General features: G+C 40.8%; 1 protein-coding gene and 1 long non-coding RNA gene across 2 annotated transcripts; both read left to right on the top strand.

Moving 5' to 3' along the window:
- The first annotated feature begins 4,476 nt into the window (after window positions 1–4,476).
- LOC134484973 (uncharacterized) lies at window positions 4,477–7,458 on the top strand. Its single transcript, XR_015644800.1, has 2 exons — window positions 4,477–4,695; window positions 6,344–7,458. It is a non-coding gene; the product is annotated as an uncharacterized LOC134484973 (long non-coding RNA).
- A 10,255-nt stretch (window positions 7,459–17,713) lies between these two features.
- Window positions 17,714–18,712, top strand: Taar1 (trace-amine-associated receptor 1). Its single transcript, NM_134328.1, is given in 1 exon segment — window positions 17,714–18,712. A coding segment is annotated over 1 exon segment (999 nt).
- Window positions 18,713–23,447: the final 4,735 nt, after the last annotated feature.

Raw genomic sequence — 23,447 nt, 5'->3', positions numbered from 1 at the left:
TACCCTTCACCTAGTTTGAGACAGGATCACTCTTTGTAACTCATTGTTGGAATCACAAGGCTGAGTAGCCACCAAGTGTTTAGAGAATCTTTTGTCTCTACCCCCACCTAGCTACAGGAGAACTGGTATTACAGAATGCATGATACAATGTCTGGCTTTATGTGGGTTCTGGAATTCTGAATATAGGTCATCAGGTTTACATAGCAGTGCTTTATCCTCTGGGCCATCTCCCCACCCAGAGGGTATTGATTTCTTCCCCAGTGCTCTTTGATCCCACGGCACAGTTGTATCTTTGCCTTCATAAAGAGAGGTAAGTTAAGTTCCTCATCATCAGAGTATAGAGGAAAGCTAAAAGAATGTACACTATTAATACCGACAAACGCATGTCCTAGAGTAAAGATCAAAGTGGGTTGATCGTATCTGTTGATTTATCACGAGTGAAGTCATAAGGAGAAAAACGTAACATAAGGAATGGAAAGGTTCAGGTCTGAAAGGTAATTTACAATGATCAATGAACAGTCAGTAAACAGGGTGTGTCTGTGTGTGTATTGTCTCTCTGTGTGTGTGTGTATGTTTCTGTGAGTGAATATATGTATGTGTATGTCTGCAAGTGTGCTCTCTCTTTCTGTGTATGTGTATATTCAATGCACAGGTTCATGCTTACTAGCATGTCAGAGATGGACGTTGGGTGTCCTCCATTGTTCTCCACCTTGGTTTGTGAAACAGGGCATCTCCTTTAACAGGGAGCTTGCTGAATCCATTAGCCTGGCTGGACAGCAGTCTTCAGTGCTGAGATTGTAGGCATATGCCACCATGCCTTGCTTTTCACGTGAGTGCAGTGTAGCCCAGCCTCATCAGATCTTTATGGGCATCGGGTCCTCGTGCTTGAGTAGCAGATTGCCGACAGAGCCGTCTTCCCACTGTAAGAGCACACTCTTTTAATTTTCTGTTCTGAAATTGTTCTCTCTGGTGGAAGAGCCACACGGATAGCAAACATGGGTATCACCTTGAACAGCTATTTAGACATCAATACTTTCTATAAACTTTGACACCATGCCAAAGCAAAGAGGGCCTTCCTGTCACTGTGGTGGTAAATTATCTGATACACATTAATGTCTGGGCAAAGTGCATGTAGACATGTTAATTGACTAAACTTTGAATTGAGTTATGGAAATATCAGTATCACAGATTAAGTGTTAATTTAATGAAATTTGTGGTAAACCAGATGACGTCTTTCTTCCCATCTATGGTAAAATTTTATCTGTTTTAAAAAAAATCAAAACAATTAATTGAGGGTTTATTTGCTGTCACAGCATAAGTGAAAGAGAATCAAAATTCCTGCTGTTATGTGCACTTAGTACTAGAATAGAGGGTACTGTAAAAATTAATTATAAGAACACTATAATGCAAAAATAACCTGATAGCCTGGAATTAGCTTTTCAAGAACACATGTAACAACCAAAAGATATAACATTGTCTTCAAAGATTGCCATGGAAATCTATCACGACATGTTTAGTGATTAGGACAATTTTGACTACTATTTTGAAATGAAAATTATACCGTTTTATCTCATCTGCTGTTAACATCTAGTTCATAAGAGTCTCCTACTTGACCAAATATGGAGACCCACATCTGGACAATGTGCAGGAAGGAGAAACCTTGGAACGCTCAGTCCTAAATGGGACATCTCCCTCAAATACGTCCCCTTCAGGTGTCAGGGAGCTCTGAGGAAGAGGAGGTAGGAAGATTGTAAGAGCCAGAAGACAGGGGGACACCAAGGAAACAAGATCTTCTAAACACAGCGTAACCAGTGAATCTATGAACTCACAGAGACTGTACCAGCATCTGAAGGACCTTGTCTCAGTTAGGGTTTTACTGCTGCGAACAGACACCATGACCAAGGCAAGTCTTATAAAGGACAACATTTAACTGGGGCTGACTTACAGGTTCAGTTCAGTATCATCAAGGTGGGAGCATAGCAGCATCCAGGCAAGCATGGTACAGGAGGAGCTGAGAGTTCCACATCTTCACCTGAAGACTGCTAACAGAACACTCACTTCCAGGCAGCTAAGACAAGGGTCTTAAATCCATGTCCGCAGCGACACACCTCCTCCAACAAGGCCATACCCACCCCAACAAGGCCACACCCACTCCAACAAGGCCACACCCACCCAACAAGGCCACACCCACTCCAACAAGGCCACACCTCCTAATAGTGCCACTCCCTAGGCCAAGCATATTAAAACTATGACAGGCCTGCACAGGTCTGAACTGACACAGAGGTGACTTGAACACATCCCCTCATCCCTAACCCGGAAGTGATCTCCACCTGAACATGCTTGCAAAGGAAAACAGTTTCTCCATCGGAGTCTTACTGGGTATACACATCACCCTTAAGGGCAGGCCGCATGTCCAGATGGTCAATTCAATGGTATTTTTGGAGGATTTTTGTCTATTAATTCTTTGATACTTTGAGTATTTGTTTGTTTTTTTTTTTACCTTACAGGTTCATCATAAGATAAAACGGAATAATATTTTCAAACAGCAATAGCTTCATGATATAAGGCTACTTGAAAACCCAATAAAATGTATCTATCTACCACTTGGTAAGCTACCTTTAAAATCAAGGCAAAGGGATTTTGTCTTTCTCTGGGATACTGCACAGTGGGTTTCTTGGCAGTTTGATTTAGAAATGACCGTACGTCGCACGTCCTGTCTGAGGGAGCATTCAGCTGTGGACAGTGCAGATTGCCCTCTATGGTATCACAGAGTTGAAGTCCATTAACCAAAACCTTTCTCTGACCAGCTCCAAACTGTACTGGCTGGAACATTTTCTCAAGTATTGAACACGTTTATGGTGTTCTTATGTTCTTTGATGGCAAATAGCTGTGGGCATAATAATCCTCATGAATCCGTTGAAAATTCAGGGCCTTGGACAACCATTGTCTTTTGGTGACAATAAGAGCTCATTGGTGGAGAGAGGTGTGTAAAAATTCAAAGGAAAGGTCTCACCACCTTTTCAATAGTTTATAGAATTTGTATATTCTTGTGTGGAGTTAGCATTCTCACATATAGTACACCAGGCTCTGATGTGTAATCTGCTTCTTGGTCATTTGCACAACGTTAGGTGTGGGTTCCAAGCAATGGGACTGGCCTTAAATCCTATTTTAAAAAATGATTGGGTTAGGTTAGGGTTGGGGTTAGAGTTAGGGATAGGGTTAGGGGTTAGGGGTTGGGGTTAGGGTTAGGGTTAGGTTAGGGTTAGGGTTAGGGTTAGGTTATGGTTATGGTTAGAGTTAGGGTTAGGGTTAGGGATTAGGGTTAGGGTTAGGGTTAGGGTTAGGGTTAAGGTTAGGTTAAGGTTAGGGTTAGAGTTAGGGTTAGGGGTTAGGGTTAGGTTAGGGTTAGGGTTAGGATTATGGTTAGGTTAGGGTTAGGTTAGGGTTGGGGTTAGGGTTATGGTTAGGTTAGGGTTAGGTTTAGGCTTAGGGGTTAGGGTTAAGGCTAGGGTTAGGGTTTGGTTAGCGTTAGGGTTTGGTTAGGGTTAGTTTCGGTTTGGGGTCTGGATTAATAAAGGTCTAGGTTTATTGTTAGGTGTAGATTTTGTTTTAGTGTTAGGCTAGAATTAGTTTTAATTTAGGTTAGGTTTCAAGTTTGGTTTTTTGTTAGTGTTATGTTTATGGGTATTGTTTAGTTTAGGATTTGTCTATGTTTATGATTAGTGTTAAGTTATTGTTTTGTTTTTTGTATCATTAAGGTTAAATTAGTGTTAGTCTAGAATTAGGTTTACATTAGTTAATATTGTTTGTGTTAATGTTAGGCTAGGTTTAGGCTTATGGTTAGGGTTAGGATTCGTTTCTCATGTCCTTTTTGCCAGTCTTGTACATGAATATCTTGCAGGCAGTTCCTGTTGTGGATCTCAGGATTTGCAGCTGGATTACACTGATTGTTACCTTAGTCTCCTGATTGAGTCCTGAGAGCCTTCCAGCCCTCTGATAAGTAGTCAGTTATAGCTTCTAGGTGAGCATCATCTCCGTGTCTCCTTGGCTAATGATGCTATAAGTAAGTGCTGTCATTTGTTTCATGAGTAATGTTCATTTTGCTTGGAGGGAGGTGGGATCTTAAAGTAGTTTTAATTCACACTTTCCTCTAACACCCTCTCATGCTCATTTTCTGTAGAGAGCGGCGCGGCGAAACAAAGATGGCGCCGACATCCAGCCTTGTCTGGATATAAACGACTTACTGCGCATGTGCAGGCTTGTCCCCTTGCTAGGGCTCCCTCTAGTGGTGAACAGCGGTACTGCACATGTGCGGTTTATGCACCAGGTGTCAGTTGACTGTTAATATGCTAATGAGGTGATTCATTTTCCGCCAATCCCTGGAGGACAAGTAGTGGGGTGATCCATGCCCCACCAATCCCTGAGAGATAATTAGCATACTGTTGTCTATATAAGTCGAGCGACTTTGCTGCTCGAGGTCCCTGTTCAAGAGAGCTGTAACACTAAGAGAGCTGTAACACTAAGAAGAGCTGTAACACAGTAAAGGCTTGTTTGCAGAAGAATCCTGTTGCCGCGCGTCTTTCTTACTGGCGGGACATTAGGCACGTGACAAGTGGTGCTGAAACCCGGGAACCAACATCGCCGGTGCCGAGGGGACCCTTCAGTGTGCTGAAGAGGATTCAGAACTGCGAGAAGGTAAATTAAAAGGCAAGCTCTGAGAGGCATGCCCCTTTTTGGATTTAGTCTTGCCGTGGAGGGATTGTTGCTCGTTTTTATAGTGACTGTTGTCTTCTTGCTAGTTGTGTTAAAATGTGAGGACATAGTCAAGGCAGGACAGAACATTCAAGAGAGAATGTCAGAAATGGAGCGGAGTGAGAAATCAGGAGCGTGCAAAAAGAAAAAGGTTACTAAAACAAAAGTGAAAGAGATACAAAAGGTGGAAGAAACGCCGCCAGAGGAAAAAATAGGTATGCCCCGGAGGACGAAGTACAAGTCATCCGGAGAGGATACTTTGTATCCATTAAAAGAATTAGAAGCCTTAGAACTGGCTGGCAGTGACTCTGAGCAAGAGTTGTCAGAGTCGGAGAAGGAGGAATTAAAGGAAGAGGCAGCCATATATGAGGAAGAAAGATATGGGCCTAGGTGGAGAGCCACTGTGAAGAAACCTAAAGTTATGGATCCTTTGTGGGCAAGGCTTGTAATTTTGTTTCTTTTCTTCTTTGTGTGGGATAGAGAGGCCACAGAGGGCAAGCTTAAGCCCGGACCAAAACCTCTTTGGCGAATGGTCCCTGCCTGCTTAGAGGATAAACGATGTGAGGAAGCTGTTAGGACAGGTCAGAGGGTCCTTGCAGAGCAACAAGAAAGTATGTCAGAGGGAGAAAAGGTCTCGAAAGAAAAAAAGAAAAGAAAAAGAGATAAAAGGAACAGAGAGAAGGCAGAGATAAAAAATGGGGTCAGTGCAGCTTTTGTTGTGGCTCAAGTTGAGGCTATTGCTAGGTATGTGATTAGGCTCTGGAAACCTCACAGAGTCATACTGATCAGATTTGATAGAGGTAGACCGCCTGAAAATTTATTCAGGAGAATCAAACAAAAATTTAAACTTGAGTGTGCCTACTTGGATTCCTGGTCTCAAGGAGATTTAGCAAGTGACAAGGTGCTTCTCTTAAAAAAGCAGTTTCAATCGGCCCTTGGAGCCTTGCACCTGTAGCTAAGATATGTGTAGTCACTTCAAATTTGTTTTCTGATTGGTTTTAAATGTATAAATATTCTCTACATGCCTTGGTTATGGACTATTGGCTTTTAAGTTATTGGATATGGTTTAAAAAATGTAACATTGATAACAGAAAGTTGACACAAAACTGGTAAAATTTAAAATATGCTCATGTTTCTGTTGATACCTGTTCCGGTATTATACACGCTACTCTGATGACTGGTGAAAAGGCTCGTAATGCCATTAGCCATTGCTTAGAGGCATGGGCAGCCTGGGGAAAGCCTGATAGTCTCAAGACAGACAACAGGCCTGCCTACACTGCAAAGTCCTTTCAGGCATTTTGCCAGACAATGTGGGTCGGTCATACTACAGGCTTACCATACAATCCCCAGGGTCAAGGAATTGTGGAAAGAGTACATCGTACCTTAAAAGTGCTTATACAAAAACAAAAAGAGGGAATTGCCAGCAGCTGAACACCAAAAGAACAACTTTCTTTAGCTCTATTTACTCTAAATTTCTTAATTTTGGATGCGCATGGCCGCTCTGCTGCAGATCGCCATGCTGCTACTACACCTATAACTAATGCAGAAGTAAAGTGGAAGGATGTCTTAACTGATGAATGGCATGGCCCAGATCCCGTGATTTCGAGATCTAGGGGAGCGATTTGTGTTTTTCCGCAGAATCAAGAAAATCCAATTTGGGTACCTGAGCGTTTGACTCGAAAATTGCCTTCTGCTCTTCCTGAAGATGAGACTACGAACCCTACTATTACTACTGGGAATGAGCAAAGAAATCTCGAATTATCTGAAAGGAAACTGGTCCATGAAAGCAGAGCAACTATCAAGACAATTGCAGATGCAGATTGCTGTCCTCAACAGCACTAGGCTGGACCCCATCACAGTTGAAGACTTTACCTCATGGATTACCAATGCTTTCTCCCTTGTTAAGGAGTGGGCGGTCATGTTTGTCCTGGGGAGCTATTGTCCTCCTGGGATGCGGAGTAGGTCTCTGGCTTATTGACTGTTTAAAAAGAGAACATGCCAAACACAAAGCGATTGTTTACCAGGCTATGACCGCCATTGACAATGGTTCTTCTCCCAATATATGGCTGGCCTCTTTGAAAGATCAAGAGTTCACCCTAGATCATTTTCGTCACAGTCATGTGGAGTAATTGTATCCAGGGATGGGCAACTTTCCTCGAACTCAGACCAACCTAAGACACGGGGCCCGGTGGCGATAGGGTAACTCTATGACGGGTAAGGCCGAGTTTGGATGAGAACGACCTAAGACAGGAGCAATGACAAGATTGACGTGACACCCAGATCTAGACCAGTCATTTTATTAAACAAAAAAGGGGGAGATGTAGAGAGCGGCGCGGCGAAACAAAGATGGCGCCGACATCCAGCCTTGTCTGGATATAAACGATTTACTGTGCATGTGCAGGCTTGTCCCCTTGCTAGGGCTCCCTCTAGTGGTGAACAGCGGTACTGCACATGTGCGGTTTATGCACCAGGTGTCAGTTGACTGTTAATATGCTAATGAGGTGATTCATTTTCCGCCAATCCCTGGAGGACAAGTAGTGGGGTGATCCATGCCCCACCAATCCCTGAGAGATAATTAGCATACTGTTGTCTATATAAGTCGAGCGACTTTGCTGCTCGAGGTCCCTGTTCAAGAGAGCTGTAACACTAAGAGAGCTGTAACACTAAGAAGAGCTGTAACACAGTAAAGGCTTGTTTGCAGAAGAATCCTGTTGCCGCGCGTCTTTCTTACTGGCGGGACATTAGGCGCGTGACAATTTTCCTTATTGTACATCCTGTCCTCCTCATCTTGTATAGTAGTACTTCATTTCTCTCCTCCTTTCTCTGTTATATGTTCAAAAAATTCATTCACTTGACTTAGTCTTTTTTTTTTTTTTTTGAAGCAGGTAATGAGAAGCTAAAACTTCAGTCCTGACCCATACACAGCCATCACACTCCTTTTTGGTGACTGCTAAGCTTGTCTCCTGATGTTACTAAATGCTCTCCATACTTCTCTCAGAAGTCAGCAACCTTAGTGTTATCTTATGCGGTAGAGAGTCTTATTCTCATTTTTCCTACAGATCTTTTGTTTTACAGAACACAGTGTAAATGAAATTAAATGAAGCAACTAGGAATAGCTCTCTTCACTTAACTCCCATTTATTCAGTCCATTTTACTAAAAGTTCTACTATTTAAGAGGTGGATGAAGGCATAGTAACATTTCCTCTCTTTTTTCCTTCCTTTCTTTTTTCCTTCCTTCCTTTCTTCCTTTCTCTCTTTTTCCTTTTTAAATACCTTTCTCCACAGTTGGCTGGGAGTCTGAGGACACACAAACCCAAAACTAGCCTCAAATGTTCTAGAGGCAAGAATGAACTTGAATTTCTGATTTTCCTGTCTCTGCTTCCCAGCAATAAATTACAGCCGTGAACCTCCATGGACAGTTTTATGAGGATCCACGGGTAGAGCTCAGAACTTCCTGCATGCCAGTAGGGCATTTGAGTGAATTACATGTGCAAATACCACAGTGCCTTTTCAATTATCCACTGCTAAACCCACTCAGAAGCTGGCCTCTGAAGGTACAGAATCACTTCTAACAACACTAGCTCATGCACTGGACAAACACTAACCTGATCCTTAATTTACTTCATGGTTGGACAGTTATATGATATTGGAAAAGAGTTTTAAGCTCTCCCTACTTCCTATAATTTTTACAGAAGTAAAAATTACCAAGAAATATTTCAAAAACTTCCTACTTTACAAAATTTATACTGAACAATTAAAATATTTTCTCAATAGCAATTCTGTCTTAAAATTTTGTTCTCATTCCATCATTCTTTTCTTCCATGGGTGTATTCTGAGTACATTCAAATTATAGTCTTTCAGAAATACAATGAATCCATTTAGTCACTGTCATGATACTTATTAATGAATTGACACAAAACTGGTAGCCCAAAATAACAGTGTCTTAGTTACTTTGTTACTTCTGTGATAAAACATTATAAGCAAAGGCAGCTTGTAAGCAAGCATTTACAGTGGGGCTCATAGTTCTAGAAGACTGGACTTCATGACTATCTTAGTAGGAGGACACAGCAGCAGGCAGACTGGACTGGTTTTGAGAAGGAGCTGAGACCGTATATCCTTATTGGGATGTAAAGAGGCAGAGAGAGCTAACTGGAAATGGTATGAACATTTGAAACCTCAAAACCTCTCCCCAATGACACACCTCCTCCAACGAAGCCACAGCCACTAATCCTTCCCAACTAGTTCTATTAGCTAGGGACCAAGCATTCAAACGTGTCTGTGGAGACTGTTCTCTTTCAAACCACCAGAAGCAGTGACTTACACTCATATTTTTCTGGAGGCTGCTAGAAAGGCTCTGCCACGAACTGTATCTCTTCATGGTGCCATCCATTCTGCATGTCTCTGATCCTCTTTGGACAGTGGATAAGCTGGGGTGATTACATAGACAACACTCAGAAACACAAGCCTTCCTGTGGGCTAGGTTTCAAATGAAAAAATTAAGAAAGAAACTCTATTTCTGTCTATACTCTACAAATAAAACAGTAATGCTCAAAAATCAAAGGCTGTTGTAGGGAATAGAGAGATAGCTCGGTGGTTAAGAGCACTGGTGTCAGAGATTAAGAAAACTGGACTCTCCCAGAAGTCCTGTTTGATTCCCAGCACTGACAAAGCAGCCTACATCTGTACGTAACCCTTGTCTCTGGAGATCCATTGCCCTCTTCTGGCTTCCTCAGGCACTGCATACATGTGGTGTACAAACATAACATGTACGCAAAATGGATATAAAATAAAATAAAACTCAAGGGGCAGGGATGAAGCAGAGACACGGTGTGAATATTAAGAGTTTAACGAGCTGGGAGCAAAAGTCAGTGGTTTCTAGCATCATGTGTTTCCCACATAACAGTCACGAAAGGACGAGGAGCTCTGCTTGTAGCTCTTCTGTTTAGCTAGCTAAGTCAGGAGCTCCATGCGAGACAAAGGGATCTGTTTGGGAATTGTGTATATAGGATGAAAATAAGGTAAATAGGTAAAAATTTGTGACCATATAACCACAAGGAAAAGATTGCTCTCTAAATATGGCTTGTAATACTACTAAAAAAAAAGACTGAAGTTCAGGGCACAGTGGTTCACACACTGGGGAGACATAGGCAGGTGGATCTGTATGAGTTCAAGGTCAGCCTGCTCTAAAGTCCAGGACAGCCAGGGCTACACGGAGGAACCCTGTTTCAACAAACAAACAAACAAACACCCCCCCCCCCATACACACATACACACAAAAGCCAAAGAACAAACAAAAACCAAAAATGAGTAAAACAGCAAATATCAGAGAGCATTAAACACAGCAGGGACATTTTCCTAAAGTCTTTGCTCCCTCACTTTTTGCCTTTATTTGTACTGGGTGAGGATATAAGAATTTTTTTTCTAGCTTTAAAGTCACCACCACCACCACCACCACCACCACCACCACCACCACATAAGAACTGTATCTTTGTGGCATTTTTCTAACTGTTAGATATTTTAGGTTTCAGTTTATTCTATGTACCTAACATCTGCTCCTGTAATGAACAAGTTTCTGAACACTGGCTGTTTCCTTTGTACCGGTGTGCAATAGAGAAGTCCTTTGATTTCAAATCAATCAACAATTAAGGCAGGTAAAATGGATATGTGTTTTCATTTATATTCTGTTAACACTGATGGCTGTGATTATGGGTGGCCCATCCCTGGGGTTATTTTTAAAGTCGTGGTAATATTTACTCTGTCTGTTTAGCTTGCTCACAGCACACTTCCGGATGGTGGTTTAGAATCCAAGCGCCTTCCTGCTGTACTGATAGCTCACAGGTACCTTGTTTCACAAAGATTTATTATCAGCTTATCTGTTTCAGATTTTAATATTCGTAGCATTCTGTGTGTGCTAGCTATCCACTGTCATAAACCAGTGGTGGGATCTCACCAGTAGCAGATGGACAAGGGGCAGAGAAAGGCAACCTGGTCCCAGAGGCAGGATTTCAGCATGGGCTCTGCTCGGTTTTCCCACAGAAGATAGGTCTGCAGACACTCAGCAGTGGAAGCAGACCCTAGAGACCCTCCCTCTTGAGTTGTGGAGAGAATTTGTGGAAAGCGTGACACAGGTAACGAGAGCCATCTGTGGCTTGGTGCTTACTAAGAAACTAAAACTTGCCATTATCTAGGGCATTGATAAACAAGATTTCTATAATTTAGCTATGTAATGTCTGCTTTAGTAGAGGAAGGGTGTTTTAAAAATATTTTTCAACAATGCCCATCTACAGAAAGCCAGGGAAACTGCTTTTTCACTCTGCCGCTCTTGTATATAAGTAGAGTCCATGTCATAGCTCTGCTAGTTTGAACTTATTTGGATAATCTCACAGATTATTTTTAGACATTTTCCCCACAGAAGTGTCAACTGATATCCATTTATGCACCTCATGTGTGTTATACTAGCAGAAACTCATTCAATATAATGTAAGGGGGGATTGCTCTTAATCTTTTTTCTGTTTGTCTGTGTGATGGTGTGATCTGTTCTGCTATGTGTCAGGACATGGTTTGCTTCTGGTCAAGCTCCTTCTCAAGCATGATGACTTCAGCATCTGGAAAGGCTGCATCCCCTGCCCCTTATTTCTTTCCTCCTTTAAAAAAATAAGATTTTTTTCAAAATACTTTTGGCATTTGAAGAAAGGATTCAGTATGAAATACAGAGTTGTAAAATATTTTAGAATAGACTTATTATTAAATCCATAGATAATTTTATTCTTAAATGTGTATAGTGGGAAACAAGACGTTGAGCTTAGAAACTTAGCAAATGTGTAATTTAAATATAAAGGTAAAAGGACAAACACTTCATGAAAAGAAGTATTCATGTAAAAGAAAGAAGTAATTGGAGTTTATTAATAAGCCATAGGCATTACGTTTTAGACTATTCAATATCTTTTACTGGCTATGGCAATAAAGAATGCATAGAAGGAACCATGAATTAGAAAAAGAAGAAAGAGTAACTGATGGCCTAGGGAAATCTATGGCTAAGTTTGGTGTTAGTGCCTCTCTTGTTGCTTTTATTTGTTCAGTTTCAATTTAATCATCCCAGAGAAAACAGTACTGTGAGCTTAGATTACACCACTCAATGACTATTTTCATGCTTATGCAAAAGCATATTAAATGTGTTTGTGTAAAATACTATAAACAAACTTAGCTTACAGGGTTTTAAAATACCCTAATAACACAGAGCGAAAATGTTGCAATGTTTATTTTCTTTATTTTAAAAGATATCATTCCATCTTTTAGATAAAAGAAGCAGCCTGTTATATTTAACATTTCATTGAATATACTAGTGATTTGAAATAAAGTCAGACTATGTCAGATACTTTCATTGTTTTAAAAATTTACAATGAACATTTACTGAGTCTACAATATGATCATTTTAAACTTTAACATAATACTAATAAAACCAGGTGTTGGAGTGCATTCCTGAAGCCCCAGGTCTTAGATCACAGCAGGAGAATGCCAAATTGAAGACCAGACTGGACATAGTGAAACCTGTCACAAACAGAGTCTCACAGACCAGCAGTGAGATTTAATTGCAGTTTCTTGAATCCAGTGACTTACGAATTGCACAACTTCCTGACACTCCCCCTTTATCTTCTTTCCTCCTGGGGCCCCTCTTCCTTTCTGGAACATATCAAGATAGTGCAAAAGTAGGTTCCAGGTCAACATTAAGGTTTCCTTAAAGTAACGAATTGACTTACTCATTGTTTCACTTATTGAGACAGAGTATCCTGTGGCCCAGATTGACTTCACACTCTCTATGTAGCTAATCTCAATCCTTTGGCTTTCCCTTCCTAAGCACTTCAACTTTAGGCATCACTAGACAAAAAGAAATAGCTACATAGACGAAAAGAAATAGCTACATTTAAAGTTTTGTAATGCTCAGAATTGAAATCACACAAGCTAGGGAAGTGCTTTTTAATACTAAGCTACATCATTAGCTTCCAAGTTTTTTTTTTTTTCAGTTAAAAGTTTTCATGCTGTGCAAACTTAATGCTTTTTAAGTTAAAATAATTATGGTGGTCTGTGTGTCCTTGCTATGGTGCTAGCGTGAAGGTCAGCAAACAGCTTTGCAGAGTTAGTTTTCTCCTTCCACTTTAAAGTGGCTTCCGGGGATTGAGCTGAGGTCAGCATGACAGAAGCTTTACCCACTGAGTCTTCCCTTCAGCCTTGTGATTCTTTTCCAGGCTGGCCTTGAACTCACAAAGATCTGCCTCTGCCTCCCGATTTAAGGCGTGTGCCACCACACCTGGAAATTTTTGTTTATTTAAAATCAAACATAGTTCAGAAAATATTACTCTCTACTGTCATTCTTATTCTTCCTGCCTTGACATTTAAATGCTTTTGCAAGATTAACTTTTTTATTGGAATGTTTTTTTTTATATTGAGTTTTTCCTGGAGTCTTTGGGGAGGCATTTTCTTTTCCATTCATATAGAAACTGTTTTGGCTGAATACATGTTTGCTGGATAGTCATTCACTAGTTTAGATTTTAACATTAACTCCCTGCACTTTTGCTTCCCAGACTATAGAGAGAGAGCTCTGTTAGCTACAGCCTGATATTGTTCCTCTCAGTTCCATCATCCCCACCTTTCCTCCCTGCCTGCCTTCAGCATGCTCACCTACTCAGAAGAGGCCTAAGATCTAGGACACAGGAGACCGGTAGTTGAAGAGAGTGCAAGCAGTCAGACATTTTATTTATAGGCACAAAGGCTCCTGTATAGGCTGGTGAAGGTGAAGACAAAAACCAAAGGACTCTGACACCAGACTGCTGGGGCAGGGGCTCAGTCTTTATTAGCAGGTCGGTGTCTACACTGGGTGTTTGGGATCCCAGTGGAGCGCTGAGACTTTCTTTGAGCCTTTACGCACAAAAACCAGGTTCAGGGTTGACATACTTCAGTTAACAAGAACAGTTAGCCAGAAGTGGAACTATAAAAGCCAAATAGTAAGGTTAATATATTTGGAAATGTTCCCAGGACTGCAGACTTTGACAGCCTTTGTTTTAGCTTTGACAGCTGGTGCTGTCTCTGAGTGGTAATTCACCATAGAATCCATTATTAGTCTCGGGTCCTAGTAAGGTCTGGGGGGGCTGTTATAAGGCCATATTTATGTAAAACTTACCCAAGCGTGCCATTCTTTAAGAGATAGTTACACAAGTGTATCACGATTTACCTTGGGTTCTCTAGATCTCTGGTGTCAGTCATTTGGAGCTGACTCCAGATGTGGTTGTCTCCGCCCTCACATCCAGCATTAGCCATTTTGATCCATTGCAGATACCTGTATCAGAACCATGTTCTCTAAGACGCCTGTCACTCACGGGCACTCAGCAGCCTTCATTGCTGTTGGTTTGTAAACAGGTGTAGAAATATTCTATTGATATTTCCATTTCTATAACGCTTAGTAGGTTCGTAAGATTTTTCCACCATCCAAGAGATCAGTATGATATTTAGTAATGATTTTATCATTTGATTTTGTACATTTCTGGAGAAATTAAAAACATACATTCCATTTCTTAGCCCATTCACATTTATCTTCTTAGTTTGCGATAACTGTTTTTGGCTTTAGATTTTCATTTCCCTGCCTCCACAACGCTTTCTTAGTTGACTTGGCTTCTGTCCACTGTCGTGTTACATTGTTAATGGTGTCTTAATGCCTCTTGGTAGCACATCTGGGGAACACAGGATTTGGAGCATCTGTAAGGTTCTGCTTTCCGGTCTCTTCAGTAGATTCACTGACAAAGCTGGGGCCTGTTATAAGGCTGTGCTTATGTAGACCCTACCCAAGTGTACCATTCTGTAAGTCAGTACTTGATTGGTGTGACTCACGCCACCCTTGCTTGTTAAAAGCTGCTTTTTTTTTTTTTACTTTTTATATTTTAAAGCAGGATTTGTTGCAATTATTGACACACAATTCTGTTTGATTTGTATAGAACTAATTATTTGCCTTTCTGGGACCCAGTTCTCAATATCTTAATTTTTATGCCTTCTCCAAGCAATAATGGACACGTAGGTGTTGTATCTTGTGAATCCTTGTGATCTGAGAGACATCTTTCACACTCACACAAGATGTTTCTTTGTTCTTTGTCCAATGTTCTTACATTTAACGTTCTCTCTTTTAAAACTTGTTCCTTGTAGCCCCCTATGTTATTTTTTTTATTAAATGGAAGGCTCAGTATTCCTGAGACGTTTTAGGTTATGTGACTCTGGGAAAAACAGTAATTATAGACTGAAAATTTGTCGAGAAATGTCAAGCAACGTCTATGCAACTCCGGGTTGTGCGAGCTGCTAATGTGGGTCCCTACTAGCCGTCTTCCCTAGTTAGGGTTTCTATTGCTGTGATGGGACACCATAACCAAAGAACTTGGGGAGGGAAGGGTTTAATTGACTTATACTTCCACCGCTGTGTTAATCGTCATCAAAGGGGAGGTTGTGGCAGTAACTCACACTAGGCAGGAACTTGGAGGCAAGAGCTGATGCAGAGGCCATGGAGGGGTGCTCCTTGCCTGTCAGTAGTCTTAGGTTATAACGGGCACTGATTGTTCAACAACTACCTCAGCCTTTAGACGGTTAATGTAAGTTTGAGAACCCTGTGTTTTGTAGGTCCGCAAAACTTTATAATTCACCCAAGACCCACAAATAATCATGAAACAATGGCGCTTGCATTAAAGCAAAGTTTAGTTGCAATTTTAGGTCCTCATTATTTTAAAATAAGTCTCCTCACCTCTAAAAATTAGTCTATCATCTGCTCTCATTAGTGGAAATGAGGAATAGCCATGGGCGCTTCCTTCCAGCATAAGCCAAGTGTATTCTGGGATCTGCACTCCAGGCTGTGCTTTAACCACTGAGCTATCTCTCGGGTGCAGTGTATGATGAATTTTCCTACTTGATTACAAAGACAACATTCTCCTCTGCATATCATCTGTTAAGTGCACCTATGTCTTCTGTATAGTTCCTTTATAACCTTCACCTCCTATGAAGTAGATGAACAGGGAACCAATCCACTCTTTCTTTGCTTGGAAGCTCACATCAAGAATCAGGAGTAAAGCAAAAGCAAGTTCAGTCTGATAAATGCTCACCTTCGGTTAAACTTTCCTTTCAGCCTCCGATGTCTCAAGGATGAGCAGAATGGTCATACCTGGATTCTGGAAGTTTTATTTGTACTCTGGTTAGTGAAAACTTCTGCCTGTCTATCATAGTTTCCACTTGTAAGACTGTGACATTTTACTAAATTGCACAGAGCCTCTATCTTGAATGATGAGAAAAAGTCACCTAGTTTGCATAAACCACAGAAGTGCTTGCTTGTGATCTTCTCCATTGCCTTCTCTCTGAGCACAGGAAGGCAGTGATAGCCCAGCCACATGAAAATAAGACTCAGAACTGAGAAAATGAGAGGTTTGATGATTCCATAAGAAGCTGATCAATAGAATGCAGCATGCTCATGCGCAGGAGTGAGAGCAATTCCTCACCATGAGTATGGTCTCAGCTCGCCAAGAATATGGTCCTAATAGAAAACAGGGGAAGGAATGGGACGTCACTGTACAGTTTCCCTTAGCCTCTAATCCCTGAGTGGTACCCATGACTGCTTGGTTCACAGCATTGATTCTGAGAACATATTTTGTATTATTACTCTTTTTATATTATATCAATATTCTGAGAAAATACACATTAACACATGAGTTCTTCCTTAATAATGTTGCTTACTTGGTTGGTATCCTTGTAAGGATCCAAGAAAAATAGCAGCTGGAAAATTGTCATTAGCATCTGACAAATGGCTTGGACCAGAATGGCCACCAGTAGAAATAAAAAGTGGTCTAGTCTTAGATGTATTTTCTGTGAAGAGCCAAGATATATTTTTTTAATTAGGTAGATATTTTTAGCATGAAAATAAAAGGAGTTTCATCAAGATTTTGGATTGAGGAATGTTATTGTTGTATTATTATTATTGTTGTTGCCAGTGTGGACATAAATGTTCTCTCTGTCTCCCTGTCTATCTCTGTTTCTCTGTGAAAAGAAGAGTCAGAGAGCTTAACATTTAGGAGTGCTGTCTTCCAGCAAGCAGGAAACACTACTGTGGAGTTGAGAGGGAAGATGCTTACATTGAGACTTGTTGGTTTGTAAAGTACGCAAGCTCATGAGAAACTGTCTGAAAAGAAGGTACAGGAAACTGGGTCATGTGGGAGGGGAAGGATGGGCAAGCAGCAGTGACAGACAGCATCATCTCGTTAGGGTGCCAGACTTGTAAGGGGTGCTAACTCAGGACCCTGAGGAAGGACCTATCTGAAAAAAAAAAAAAGAGATGAGATTCCAGTCAAAATGTCGGTGGAAGGCTTACCACTGAGTCTGCTAATTTAGTAGAAAGTTGTCTAAAAGTGACTTTGACAGAGTATTGACAGAGAATGTGTCCCGGGATAACTTAAAGGCTATTTTAAATCCTCTGTCCAGGTAAATCTGACACGGAGAGTGTCAGCCTTCCAACTAGATTCTGTCTTCCTTCACAAAGGCTGTTTCCCTTGATCGAAACACCGAAGAATCGTCTTTTGATTTTCTTTGGCTTATGAACATGGAGGTTTTAGGTGCTGACTTTATTTTATTCTGCGCTTAATATTTTAGCACAATGTCCAGCTCCAACTAGGTGTTAAACATGTTTTAGACTGAAGCGTTACACTGCCCTTGTAAATAAAACTTCCAAAGCAGATATTCTTCAGCAGGAACATGGAAATAAAAGAGTGAGTCGGTTGCTGACTGTTTCCTCATTTTTCTTCTTCTTTTCTCTCCTCTCAGGTTTCAGGGACAGGTACATGTCCATAAAAATGAAAAGGGGTGGAATTCTAACCTGACTATGAGTTCTGGAGAAGCATTGCTCGACAGCCAAAGGGACAGAGCAGCCTGTGTTTAGTTCTCTGTAGTGATGCATCTTTGCCACAATAGCGCGAATATTTCCCACACGAACAGCAACTGGTCAAGGGATGTCCGTGCTTCACTGTACAGCTTAATATCACTCATAATTCTAACCACTCTGGTTGGCAACTTAATAGTAATCATTTCGATATCCCACTTCAAGCAACTTCACACGCCCACAAATTGGCTCCTTCATTCCATGGCCGTTGTCGACTTTCTGCTGGGCTGTCTGGTCATGCCCTACAGCATGGTGAGAACAGTTGAGCACTGCTGGTACTTTGGGGAACTCTTCTGCAAACTTCACACCAGCACTGATATCATGCTGAGCTCGGCATCCATTCTCCACCTAGCCTTCATTTCCATTGACCGCTACTATGCTGTGTGCGACCCTTTAAGATACAAAGCCAAGATCAATCTCGCCGCCATTTTTGTGATGATCCTCATTAGCTGGAGCCTTCCTGCTGTTTTTGCATTTGGGATGATCTTCCTGGAGCTGAACTTAGAAGGAGTTGAGGAGCAGTATCACAATCAGGTCTTCTGCCTGCGCGGCTGTTTTCCATTCTTCAGTAAAGTATCTGGGGTACTGGCATTCATGACGTCTTTCTATATACCTGGATCTGTTATGTTATTTGTTTACTATAGAATATATTTCATAGCTAAAGGACAAGCGAGGTCAATTAATCGTGCAAATCTTCAAGTTGGATTGGAAGGGGAAAGCAGAGCGCCACAAAGCAAGGAAACAAAAGCCGCGAAAACCTTAGGGATCATGGTGGGCGTTTTCCTCCTGTGCTGGTGCCCGTTCTTTTTCTGCATGGTCCTGGACCCTTTCCTGGGCTATGTTATCCCACCCACTCTGAATGACACACTGAATTGGTTCGGGTACCTGAACTCTGCCTTCAACCCGATGGTTTATGCCTTTTTCTATCCCTGGTTCAGAAGAGCGTTGAAGATGGTTCTCTTCGGTAAAATTTTCCAAAAAGATTCATCTAGGTCTAAGTTATTTTTGTAACGCAATCCATGAAACCAGTATATTTTGTAGTTCTTAAGAGCAGTTGGTGATGGGGGTTGGAGAGATGGCTCAGCAGTTAAGAGTACTGACTGTTCTTCCAGAGGTTCTGAGTTCAATTCCCAGCAACCACATGGTGGCTCACAACTTCTGTTATGGGATCTGATGCTGTCTTCTGGTGTGTCTAAAGACAACTACGGTGTATTAATATACATAAACTAAATAAAAAAGTCGGTGGTTATATTTATGAACATAGTGAACTAACTATAGGCACTGATTTCATGGGCTTTTAACATCAATTATTTGAGTTAAAATAACACTTTGGTGTCTGTATATAATCTGCTATTTGACACAGGCTAGATATGATCTTGTGGTAAATCCAGTATTAAAGACTTAAATGCAAAAGATTTTCCCCGCCCTTAGATAGCCTTTTGTGATCTGATGGTGATTGTTCATTCAGAAATTGAAATTGCAAGGCTGAATTTAGAGTGCAAATTAGAATTTGTCATATATATGTATACATATATGTGTGTGTATATATATACACGAATATCTATATGTTCATATGTATGTATGAACACATATGATATTTTGCAATGCAACCCATGAAACCATTATATTTCACTGGTTTTAAAACAATTTGTGATTATATTTATGAAAATGGTGAGTTAACCATAGGTTTTCATATATATATGAAATGGGCAGAAATAGTGGTTTCCAATAATAGGAAATAGGAAAATATTATGAATTATATGTATTGATTTGCAATTAGGGTATTTCTCAAATAGATCTTACAGAATTAGTTTCAAGTTAAGTATCACTAAAAATTTGGACTTATTTACGGACAGTGACATTTTCATGACCAAATTAAAGAAAGATAGCCAATTAAAATGCACATTCTGCTGTCTGTTCATAAATCTGAAGATCTTCTAAGGATGTAGTAAATCATTCCATCCCAAAACATAGGGGAACATAGTAGCTGAAGACTGCAGTCTCAGTGCTGGTGGCAGGCAGAGGCAGAGGCAGAGGCAGAGGCAGAGGCAGAGGCAGAGGCAGAGGCAGAGGCAGAGGCAGAGGCAGAGGCAGAGGCAGAGGCAGAGGCAGAGGCAGAGGCAGAGGCAGAGGCAGAGGCAGAGGCAGAGGCAGAATTGCCATTGGAGGTCCATTTGACAAACAGCAAATTCCAGACTGGGCAGGGTTACATACTAAAACCCTCAAACAAACTCATAACAACTACAAAATCATTCTTTCTGTTACAATCCATTTCAGGATTGGGTTGTCTCATTGACTGGGCTAGATTTTGCTGTAGCACTCTTAGGAACAGTACAGCTCTACATTGTAACACAAGTTGCCTCTATTCAGTCTAAGACACTAATTTGAATTCTTTCGCCCATGAGACCAATTTGCCAAATTTCAAAAAAGGAACACTCGTTTTTTGGAGAATCTTCTATACGTTATACTTTCTGTGGTTTTATTTATTTCAAGGTATTCCTTAAAAGTTATTTCCAGATTTTGTGTAGATCTTTTAAGAACTGTGCTATTGATTTATAAAGGGTGAAAGGCTCTGGAAATGAGGAGCCAAAAATCCAGAAACAACTGTCTGGGTTATGCACAGTCATGTAGACATGTGATCAGAGGGCAATAAGGTATGGTGTAAGGGGAGTAACTGAGTGAAGCAGAAAAAGACTACGCTTTAATATAACCATTATTGCCACTATTATATATGTTATGTTCTATAAACAATGTTATGCATAAACAATAAAGTTTACATTATATTTTTATTTGTTTCTTTGTTAAACACACCAACATTAATATCGTTTTAACTTCTTTTAAATAATTACTATTATTTTTTTGAAACAGGGTCTTGGTATGTAGCTTGACTAGCCTCAAACTTACTAGGAAAACCAAGGTGACCTCAAACTCAGAGGTTTGCCTGCCTCTGCCTCACAAGTGCTGAGATTTTAAAATATGGACCACTACATCCGGTCATTAAAGTTTGCCTATATGTTACATCTAGCCGTTAAGGTTTTTATCCACAGCAGTCCAACTTTTAAGGTTTTTAAGTACACGCTCATTTCTTATTCTATTGGTCAGAATCTCTAGAACAATAGTGATGATAATGATGAATCATTACTACTTGGGTTTTTATTAAACCTGTATTAATCTGTTTTTTCTTTGAACAAGTTCATGGGTCACATAATTCCACATGTTTTACTTAGTCCCTAAGCCCTAACACTCGTCTTCCTTTGAAGGCTCTGCTCTGTTATTCATAAGAAATAGTCAAACCATTTGGCCAGACATCTTTTCAGGCAGAAGCCAGTTTTGTTTTCCTTGTTCGGTCCCCACATGAAAACGGGTAAGCTTACAGGATGTTTTCCATTTCTACCGGACAGAATCTCTTCTAATTACCATCCTGCTCCTGGCCTCTGGCCTTCCCCTTTATCGCCACAGATAAGTGCATGACCTTCCTTAAAATTTTCAGAAGATTTTTCTCTAGAATCTTTATAAATGTAAGCAGGCAGTGAGCCTTCCCATTATCATTAGCAGGAAATAGCCAAAGGATGTGGAGATCCAGTTTGCACAAGGGCCAAGGTCATGGTCAGACTGCTCCCGATCTGTCCATTTCCAAAGTGAGTTATGTGACCTCTTACAGAGTTCATGGGTCCCAGACAGCCTTCCACGCATGGTTTTTAGTTATATCGATGGAAAAGATAGAATCTGGTTATTGCAAGAAAACAATTACAACATCAAAATTTCTTTCTTAGTCAATTCATGACAAAAATTATTTCATTTTCCATGTTCTACTACAAATATTCATATAAAATTTCATTCCATATCAAGTAATAATGTGTTAGCCCGGACTTTTTGTGGAAATGGATCATTGGCAATGGTGCTGTCTTAGGAGGTTAGTGAGCTAGGAGGTTCCATCATCATTTTAGACTGTATCTGGAAGTCAACAATTCAGTCTTGGCAAAGTCACACATATTTGTCAGAAAGTAGGACTAAGTGGGCAGTGTCCAGTCTACCAAGGATTTTGGTAAGTCACGGCTTCCATTTAGTGTACCAGGGTCACCAAGAGCTTGAATCGTAAGCGTGGAAAGATGCATGAATAATGCTTGATTTGGTTTTTCTAAAACAGTTTGTAATATTTATTTTAGTTATTTTAAAATTGCGTGTGCATGTGGGTGTGCGTCTGTTCACGAGCACGCATGCACATAAGTGCAGGTGCCAGAAGAGAGATTTCAATCCCCTGTAGCTAGAATTCTAGGAAGACTCGAACTTTTCCAAGTGATCGCTAGAAACTGAATGGGGATCCTCAGTAAGAGCTGCATTTCCTTAAATGCTGAGCTCTCCCCATCACAGCGAGTCGGATGTATTGAAGTGGTTTTAAAATATTTGTGGGTGCCATGGTGTGTGGTGGGTGTGTTCGTGTGTGAAGCACTCGGATGCACAGGTGGAGGGCAGATGAGGACTTTGGCTGTTCCTCTCTCTCACTCTCTACCCTGCTCCACTGAGACAGGTTTTCTCACGGAAATGGGAGCCATAATGGTGACCAGCGAGCCCTCCTGTTGCTGCCCGTTACCACTTTGTGGTTCAGACATACAAATGGTCACATCTGGCTTATGCCCTGGCTACTGATGACTCAAATTCGATCCCCAGAGCTGCGCAGCAAGTGCCTGGGCTCAGAGGCATCCTCCGAGGCCCCATTTTTGTTTGTTTTGAGCCAAGGTCTCATTGTGTAACCCTGGCTGGCCTAGAACTCATTCTGTAGTCAGGGATCCCCCTGCCTCTGCTTCCTGAGGGCTGGGATTAAAGGTGCACACCACCATACCTTAGCCCTTTGTATGTTTTAATGTAGAGCTTAAGCAGAAGAATGAAGGGAAAGGCACTCAGAAACAAAGACACTCCTGGGAGCACAGATGTGGGCTTCTCTGAGCTGCTCTTGGCTTCTCCCAGCCGCTCTTGGCTTCTCCGAGCCGCTCTTGGCTTCTCTGAGCCGCTCTTGATTTTGAAGACTTAGTAGCCAACAATGCATTGAGGAGGCCACTCAGATAACTCACAAGATCCACGAATCAGAATGCCTTTATCTTTCTTTTAGATTTTTATGTTTAATTCCATTTCTTTGCTTCTTTTTGTGGTATTGGAGATCCCACCTCAGGCTCTGCACATGTTGATCAAATACTGTAGCACTGAACAATGTCCTCAGCCATCCTTGCCGATTTAAGAAGGAAAGATAATATGTAATTTTATTTCTTTTTTTTTCTGATGTAATAAATCTACAATTTTTATTTATGGGAGCAATGAAGAACTCGTAATAGGGTAGGTTTAAATTTTTTTTATGTTTTTCTCCTGAAGAAATTAATAAAATTCTTAGCTTTTAAATAATAAATATTTTGGTATATAAAAGACCTCAGAAGATGGAAAGATCTCCCATGCTCATGGATTGGCAGGATTAATATAGTAAAAATGGCCATTTTACCAAAAGCAATCTACAGATTCAATGCAATCCCCATCAAAATACCAATCCAATTCTTCAAAGAGTTAGACAGAACAATTTGCAAATTCATCTGGAATAACAAAAAACCCAGGATACCTAAAGCTATCCTCAACAATAAAAGGACTTCAGGGGGAATCACTATCCCTGAACTCAAGCAGTATTACAGAGCTATAGTGATAAAAACTGCATGGTATTGGTACAGAGACAGACAGATAGACCAATGGAATAGAATTGAAGACC

Source organism: Rattus norvegicus, chromosome 1 (genome assembly GCF_021556685.1).
Source record: "Rattus norvegicus strain SHRSP/BbbUtx chromosome 1, alternate assembly SHRSP_T2T, whole genome shotgun sequence".
Lineage (NCBI taxonomy): Eukaryota > Metazoa > Chordata > Mammalia > Rodentia > Muridae > Rattus > Rattus norvegicus.
This window is presented reverse-complemented; position numbering and strand designations above follow the sequence as displayed.